At 40.5% G+C, this 8,293-nt stretch overlaps 2 protein-coding genes across 2 annotated transcripts; both read right to left on the bottom strand.

Annotated features, from left to right (window-relative positions):
- Positions 1–313: 313 nt before the first annotated feature.
- On the bottom strand, positions 314–1,482 carry LOC136414950 (uncharacterized). Its single transcript, XM_066399260.1, has 4 exons — positions 1,345–1,482; positions 1,074–1,286; positions 818–1,020; positions 314–754 (listed from the first exon to the last, which is right to left on the bottom strand). The coding sequence occupies exons 2-4, from the start codon at positions 1,276–1,278 to the stop codon at positions 575–577; spliced, it is 588 nt and encodes a 195-aa protein (XP_066255357.1). The 5' UTR covers positions 1,279–1,286; positions 1,345–1,482; the 3' UTR covers positions 314–574.
- A 3,958-nt stretch (positions 1,483–5,440) lies between these two features.
- Positions 5,441–7,602, bottom strand: LOC136414949 (L-selectin). The gene is made up of 5 exons (XM_066399258.1): positions 7,458–7,602; positions 7,082–7,219; positions 6,753–6,913; positions 5,681–5,885; positions 5,441–5,622 (listed from the first exon to the last, which is right to left on the bottom strand). The coding sequence occupies exons 2-5, from the start codon at positions 7,209–7,211 to the stop codon at positions 5,480–5,482; spliced, it is 639 nt and encodes a 212-aa protein (XP_066255355.1). The 5' UTR covers positions 7,212–7,219; positions 7,458–7,602; the 3' UTR covers positions 5,441–5,479.
- Between the last annotated feature and the right edge of the window lie 691 nt (positions 7,603–8,293).

Genomic DNA, 8,293 nt, shown 5'->3' with positions numbered 1-8,293 from the left:
GGCAAAAATTTCATTGTTGCTCTCACGTGTTGAAAAGGGTATCGGCTAACGGGGCGCCATCTGTCGAATGGTTTTAAAATGGATCGATTGCAACTCGCCAAAGTTTAAGGGCGCTATCTAAGTGTTTCCAGGGGAGTACTCAGCATTTTAATCGATTCAACTGGTGCTTTCAAACGCTAGAAGGGGGCACCACGATATTTAAAATTTGCTGAGACCCAGATTGAACAGGGGTGTATTCGGAAATTTTAGAGTTTTGTAAAATTACCAAAAAAATAAAGAACGATAGATATTTATTATAAAATTAAAAAAAACATTTTTAGACAGCAACAAAACCCTACTTTAAAATTACATTTTATTGAGCAGCGCGCATAAGAAGTCAAAAAACAAACTTATTTAAATAAACAAACAACAATAATTGCTTACATACATAATTTCACCACCATAGAACAACCCACGAAAAAATCGTTTTGGTGATAATTCAGGGGCATCTCACCGGGTAGCACCCTAAGTCAAATCGTTTATTATACAACTCACGTTGCAGTCAAGGAATAGTTTCCTGTCAAGAAAAACGGCCTCAATCAAACGGTATAACGTCCATGAAAGCGCAATCGGCTACTGAGCACTTTTTCTTCACATATCCGCCCTTTAAAGGGTTGTATACAAAGTCGGTGGTGCTCGGGTGTTTCATTTCGAAACCCTTGCGTATGTTTGACCCTAAATCTAGTATATCACGGTTCTGATACATGATTTTAACCTAAAAAACAAACAGGGGCTTAATAAATGACCCGAATTAGGTCTCGATCAGCTTGCTACTTACCTCCTCTTCGTTGCTAACCAAAGAACTACTGTTCTTGAATCTAGCTGCAATATTGTCAAGTACATCGACCAATAAACTCAATTTCCTGCCGGCGGCAGCGTCTGCACCATCGTCCCCCTCACTGTAGGAATCTAAACTATTTGATTCCGAAAAGTACGAGTAGGAATTGGAGGAAGTTAAGGTACTGCAGGAAGCCTCGGAACCTAACCAAAAAACGACGATTTTCTCTTTAACGGTAACCTTAAAACAAACCTACCAATCTCGGAGATTGGTGAAGATCTCTCGGATGAGCAACAAGAGTTGGGAGGTACCAGTTGCAGTTTGTTCACATGATCCCTGCATTTGCACGAAAGAGGCTCTAATACCGATATTTTGGGGCCGATTACCTCTCGAATTTCATGGGAAATGGACTCGTTTTTGAAACAGGCGATTAGCAGGGCCGCCGGGAGGGTCGACATCATGCAAAACACTAAAAAATGTTCGATATTAATATAAAAATCACGGTTTTCTTGTGGCGGAGTACTTACGAGTTCATAAGAACCACACGATAGCACTGATAACTGCACACAGATTTGAGCTAGGTACCTGTCCAATATACAAAAGACAACGGAATTTGGGTTTTTGCCGTTTCAAGCATAGCAAATACGGGGGGTGTTCATAAAATCAGAGGGCAGGTAGAAACCCTAAAAGGTATTCTCACAATAAGGGGGTAGTGGGTCAAAGTGCGCCAAAATTGTTGCTCGGTGGATATTGTCAGAGACACATAGACCATTGTTCTGCACGCTTTGTCTTTGCATCGATTAACTTCGCATTGAACCCTCTCATACAATGTATAACAATATACCGGGACGTGTAGTTATGTCTTTGGCTAGAAGAAGTGTTAAAATAGATCTTGGAGGCACTGTGTACAAAGCTTAGAATTCAATGAACACAATTACTTTTCGCAACGTTCAAAAAGTTAAAAGGAAATATAGTGGCGCGGCCTGCTGAAAAATCTCCCGCTCAACAAAAGACCAAGGGAAAGAATTATCAGAAGAATTACAATGAAACAAAAGCAAGCAAAACGTCGCGAACAATAAGAAATTAAGTATAGGCCCTTTAAAAACTCAGGGACAATAGGTTTCTATATACGAAAATACAATGGGAAAGAAGGCAGAAAGTTTGAGTGGAAGCAGGGGCGGGTCGCCAGGAAACTAGTAAATTGTGGCACGTATTCCCTGAACGTTCGGTATCGTACGGTGCACTCCCTCAACTGTAGAGGAACCCATTGTTCGTCCGGGCCGGACAAGGGCCAATAGAATTAGTCTATTCTTCTCCTCTTATTGTCCCTACATAAACGGCTCTATTAATATTCGAAATTTAATTAATTTTCGCAAGAGTTTGACGATAGGATAATGCGATAGACACAATGCCGCAAGACTCCCCTTATGATGCCGGCAAGGGAATTTATTTAAATTGAGAAAGTGCCTTCATACATCAACAAAGGTTGGCTCCCACTGGATCTGGTATTCTCGCTTTTTTTTAAATATAAAATGAAAAAAAGGAATCGAGTGGGAATTTAACCCAGATCAATTTGTCTCCGTCCGCAACTCGGACTGGTATCGTCGATAGCTAATGGGAATGTTGGGTTATTATGGAGAGTAAACTGGCCTGATAAACTTGCAGTTAAATAAGCGATGGAAATTTCACCATAAGGTATGCAAAAAGACAAGAACGCGTTGAAAATTACGTGGAATAATTTTCTTGTTATCATGATATTTTGCAGTATACGGAAAAAGCAATAATAGAAACGCGACTGTTCCCCCAATACGGTGTTTAATTTTTAACCAGACTAATTTGTCAACGTCCGCAGCAGCGGTGCAACATTGTGGAATATCGCCAGCCAATAGGAATGTTGGGTTTCTGCAAATTATCGGTTGCGTAGAAACTTAACGTTTTTTATCACTGCTTACGATAAAGGGTGCAGATTTGACTAGAAAACATGTAACCCAACATTATTTTCATCAACTGAAAACAGTTGATTTGTCGGTCACACTTTGAACGGTACTTTCATTCGGTTCATGCTAGAAAAAAATAAACAAGTTGCCCCAGGTCGAGCGTTTTGCTGCCAGTACAACCGTGCGTTACCACGACAAGCCCATTCACCATAATGTCCATAAAAAAATATTTTAACGCTTAAAAGAGTTTTCGCATGTTAATTGTGTTCTACTGGTAACTTCCCTCTCGTGTTCATAGAGGAGCTCCAATTTAAAAGAAGTAATAATCGCGAATAAAATGCTGTCGCAATAGATATCGACACGCGACTAACGATTTTTATCTAGAACTGGGACTTCCCAACAATGAAGCCTCGTTCTTCAATTGAATTTGAGCAGGAAGATGTCGTAATGGAGCGTTCACAATGCCGAGCTAACAATGCGGCCACTAGAGCGTTTTGAGCGTTGCCATTGTGGCGATTGTTTAATGTCGTTGTTTTACCCCGGGCCTTACTAAATTTATTCTGTTTTTAAAGTTTCTTTATATATTCTATACCTTTGAGGGGTATTGTTAACTTTTTCGTCTATTCTGTTTGGGAACGAGGCTCACACACATGTAGGGGCTGTTCGAGCGGGAGGGATTACACACTGCTTCCGGTTAAAATTGACTGAGAATAACGTTTCGATGGCAGGTCTGTCACTCTGAAAACTCCTCGTCTCAGAAAATAAATATTTTCATTTTTATAATAACGTTTCCGTAAGTTCTGAAGATCGTGCAGGGCCGGCCTTAGCCAGTTTGGCGGCTTGGGCGAAATTTTTAATCACCGCTCCCCTACCGCTAAGATAAACTAAGAATATCCGCAGTCTTTGCTGGTCTGTCGCGCCCCGTAAGGTCGATGCGTTTGTCCCCAAAACGTTAACGAGGATTTTCGTTTCAGTCCTTACTAAAGAGCCATTGTCAGTTAGTTTTAGCCAAGAACCCGAGGAGGAGCGACCGCTGTTTGTGTGTGAACCGTTACTCCCCAAAAAGCAGTAGAAAAAAACTTCTTTATGTCGATGGAACGATTGAACATGATCCAGGCTCCATTGTCGGTCCATAATCGCATCCGAACAAATCTTAAACATCGGACAAAAGCCCTGGCAAATAAAACGGTTTCATTGTTGCACCAGCCGGCGCTCAGCTACGTCGCTGAAAGTGTATCAATAGCGACGCAGCCGAGAGATAACTCGCGATGTGATGCTTTTGTGCAGAGATGAATATTATAAAGGGACAAAGATTCTACAATACAACATACAATGGGCACAATAGAATAGTGTTGTATTCAGTATTGTATACATATAATGGAACTATAGAAGCAAGCTTAATGCCATTTCAAACTCGGCGCTGTTATCAGCTACGGCGAGGGAAGTGCCGTTGTCGGGTCGGTACTGGATGCACGGAATGGATTACGGCCCGTTTAAACCGGGCTTCCGGTGCCGTGTGAATAGGACTTTAGTTTGCGGGTTAATGAGGCGGCAGCCGGTTCTGTTGTATGCAAACGAGAAATTGACAATTTGTTCTGTTTATTGTCAAATTGTTGATGCGATTTGGGTAAAAATACACAGAGAGTGTTCCACCGAAAGCTATGGTGCGACTGGAAAAGGGAGTAACGTATGAAAAATCACTAGACAAGGTGTCCTAGGAGAAAACGTAGAGTTTGAATGGTCCAAACTAGGCCAGCTTTCAATAATTTGAAAATGTGGCCCAATGAAGCATTGCACAATAATTGTCTTCTAATTAGCAGCTTTATAATATTCATGAATACACACGGCGGCTCTTGAAAAAAAATCGTGTTCCTGTCACTTAAAGAGAATGCAAAAACTCCCTTTTCCTAGCAAAGAAAGCGTGTTCTTTTAATCGCCACGATACTCGAAAGCTAATAAATGGGGGATTTTTATAAATTAATCTTGATTAGTAGCCAATTACATAAATTGAATGATATACAGGGGGTTCCGTAAGGAAAAGTGGAGTTTTCGTATCCCAAATATAGCAAAAACGGTTTTTGAAGTCATGGCTTCATGAAGGCTAAAATTACTCAAAAAGCGATTTATGTCCATAGGAATGTGCATTAAAAATTAATTCCTGTGGTTCCGTAATATTCGATAATGTACACGCACAAAATTGAGTTTCCTTCGTCCACCATCGGACTTGAAGAGAAAAATCTGAATAGTTCGTTTTAAAAACTTTGAAAACGTGATGAGGTGTCACCTTGTCCGTGTAGGGACAAGTCTTAATTCTGACCCCCTGCATAGTGCTCCTATTAGAAATGCTAAATTACAGTGTACAGAGTTCTTCAATTAAATTACCAACTGACTAAAGTTTCTATTTTCCATTATATCTCAGATCTTACCCCATGAATCTTTCCAAAAAATCCCAAATTTGGTTAATCCAAAAAAGGCACGCTCAACTTCCGCAAACTTCCCGCGTAAACCCACCCGTAACCGAACGCCCGTCGCCCTTGCAAACGCGGCCACAGTCCCGGAGTTACTAAACTTCGACGGAATGTTGGCTCCGGGATTCCGGAGTTTCGGGAAAAGCGCACGTGCCATTTCGACCACTAAATCTCTTTCGGTTTCAGTAGGATGTATCGAAAGCGACCATTTTACTATAGGAAATAATTTATTTACATTGTAAATTATCTTTAAAAAACTAGTTGACATGACTGGCCAGCCGGGCCAAATCTGGGTTCTCTTCACAAACGAAAGGCTTCACGTGATGGCAAGCCACGTCGTGCCAGTTGACGCCGTCGTTGTAGAACTGGTTGAGTACTGCCAGGCAGTTTTCTTGAGCTCCTGGAACAGTCAAGAACAATCTAGAATTGTCCAGAACATTTCTGGGAAGAGAACTCACCTCCTTGCTGAGGTTCGCGATTGTCTGGTTGTGGTTTGCCCAAACCTCCGTTCGGCGACCAGTCGTTTTGATCTCTTTGGGTAGAGGGAGCCAGTTTTTCGAGGGTGGCGGTCCAGAACCACCCGTTGATGTCAGTAGGCAACAAATCTGGACGGTCGCAACCTTTGAAGTCGCATTTACGGCCCGAGGTCCAAATGTATTTGACCTATGACGAAAAATTTATGGTAAGAAAAATCCAAATTTAAGTTTTTCAGTCTTCGCGTCCTGCTAGGACGTCATCGCGCAAATAACACGCAGCGTTGCCAAACCTGACATAATGTGGAGCGTCTCGGGTAAAACTGAATTTTAATAGTTATAGATATAGGTTATAACATATGGTCATCATCATCATCAACATATATCTATTATGTTATATGGTATGAAAGGTTATACGTATGCGAACATTATGCAGTAAGTAATGTGAAGTTGCCTGGAAGTTATTTTAATGCTTTTTGCTTAAAATGCGTTTAAAAAAGCAATGACACATTTTTCATTTCATTTCTATCTAACAATCTGGCAGAATATTACTTTCGCTGCTGTCGCTATCTTCATTCACGCTGATAATTCAGGTAAGAGTTCGTCTCGGTTCAGAAAGTGCTCCCTTCCATACCACTGATTAATAATTTTATCACTGTTTTTTTCAAGATTTCAAGAATTATTGTTGCTGGTGCTTTATGCCATATATTAAGACAAGCGACTTCCGCATTACCATCTCGACCGGTCGACCGACGACCAAACTAGTCGTCGGTTATAGCCATTTTTTGCAATATTTCATAATTTTTCATTTGCATTAAAAATGCCATGAAACAAATTATCTTAAAAAAATAAACTAGTTGATCTTTGTAAAATGAAATTTGCAAGCGGAATGTTTTTTGGGCAGTTTATGAATTATAAAAAGACAATTAGGCACGCGTAAATTACCACGGAAAAGCAATTATTATAAGCATCCTGGTTATATCGTAAATATGATTTGAAATTACGTCACAAAGGATGCATTATTTTAAATAATTCATAAAACACGGGAAACACTTACATTATCTTTAACGATGCGCTCCTTAACCCATTCGTTTTCGATGGAAGTTTCCAAGGACACCGTTTCCATGCACTGCCTGCGGCAGTGGTTCCTGGCATCCAACCAATCGTATTGGGCAGTCCTCAATTCGGGGTCCCTCCAACTGAAGTAATAACCTTTCCCTAGAGACAAAACAGTTTTTTGTTGAAGATGAATTCTTAAAAATCGGCAACAATGCAACCGGCTTTTGTCTAATGGCGCTGTGGCTTTTTGAGTGGATGTCACAAAGACGGTTGTCAACCCGCGTTGCCAGACTGAGCTTCTTATCTTAGAATCTTATGTTTGCTTACCATCTGGGCCTGTCTCATGGATAACTCTGCGTTGGCAGAGACGAAGATCAGGAGCGGCTAGAGACCTGCCTTGAGGCAGGTCAGCTCGGGCAAGAGCAACGGTCAAAGCGACAAGTACTAGTTTAAGCATGTTGAAAGCTAGAAACGTTAAAACTTATTGACGGACGTGAAACGTGCAATTTAATGTTCGATAAAAACGGGCAAAAGTATGTCATAAAACAATTAAATTTACGAGTTAAACGCGTGATGGGCTGCGTGCGACAATTTCACTTTCTCCTTCTGGACTTATAAAGAAAACTTCATTAACCACCTGCTTAAGGTTGGGCTCAAAGCAACTAAATTCCAATTACTAATGAAGTAAATCGTGAAGACCTACCTGCGATGGTATGATTAAAGCGAGGTACTAAAATTCAAAAACACGCCAAGAAGATACCGCTCGGGGTGTTGTTACCGAACCCGGAAAGATCTTCAATTGACACTGAAACAATAACAAACATACCTCTTGTATATATAGTGGCTGAAGTTAGCGGTAGAGGACATTACGCATACGCGTACTTATAACTTGATGGACGGCATCTTCATTTACCTTGACCCTTAGCATTAGGAACCCATATTGAAGTAATGGCCAAACTTATTATTCCATAATCGTTCAAGGGACTTACTTATTTGCTACATTTTTGTCACGTGATTCATTGTTCTTGGATGTTGTTAATGACATAATTCTATAAATGGAACTAATCGTCGGGTGGTAGTAATACTAATTGGAAAGGGTTCGAGAAAGCGGTTTTTGCAAGGAAAATTGTCCGGTGGTTATTAGTAATAATCTGGGAATGTGTTTAATACGTGCTAATTAGTCAATGTCGCAAAAGGCTAATGAGTAAGTGAATATAGAGGAAAATTAAAGCAAAACAGGTCTGGGGTTGCATCAAGTCTCTGGTGCAAATGCGGGCGTTAGGGGTTCAAAAATATGGCGATTGAGCCAACGTGTCTTGTGCCAAAATGACTTTTTCACCCTCCAAAAACTCTCAGAGCACCAAAATTCCCACAAATAATCAAGTTACCGAGGCTGATAGAAAAGTTAGAACGATTTTTTTTTGTTCTTTAATAAAACATGTGATGGTAGCAAAGCCATGGAAATAGCCGAAGAAGCGAATAAAGAAAAACATGGGAAAAACACATATGACACAACCAACAGCTTGAAAATTCAATGAA

This window comes from Euwallacea similis, chromosome 18 (genome assembly GCF_039881205.1).
Source record: "Euwallacea similis isolate ESF13 chromosome 18, ESF131.1, whole genome shotgun sequence".
In the NCBI taxonomy this organism is placed as follows: domain Eukaryota; kingdom Metazoa; phylum Arthropoda; class Insecta; order Coleoptera; family Curculionidae; genus Euwallacea; species Euwallacea similis.
This window is presented reverse-complemented; position numbering and strand designations above follow the sequence as displayed.

Coding starts and splice junctions, on each gene's coding strand:
- LOC136414950 (XM_066399260.1), bottom strand. CDS start 1,278: ATGATGTCGACCCTCCCGGCGGCCCTGCTAATCGCCTGTTTCAAAAAC. Junction 1,021..1,073: donor TTCACCAATCTCCGAGATTG/GTAGGTTTGTTT, acceptor TTTTTTGGTTAG/GTTCCGAGGCTTCCTGCAGT. Junction 755..817: donor TGGTTAGCAACGAAGAGGAG/GTAAGTAGCAAG, acceptor TTTGTTTTTTAG/GTTAAAATCATGTATCAGAA.
- LOC136414949 (XM_066399258.1), bottom strand. CDS start 7,211: ATGCTTAAACTAGTACTTGTCGCTTTGACCGTTGCTCTTGCCCGAGCT. Junction 5,886..6,752: donor AGCGCATCGTTAAAGATAAT/GTAAGTGTTTCC, acceptor TTTTCGTCATAG/GTCAAATACATTTGGACCTC. Junction 5,623..5,680: donor TCGCGAACCTCAGCAAGGAG/GTGAGTTCTCTT, acceptor TGACTGTTCCAG/GAGCTCAAGAAAACTGCCTG.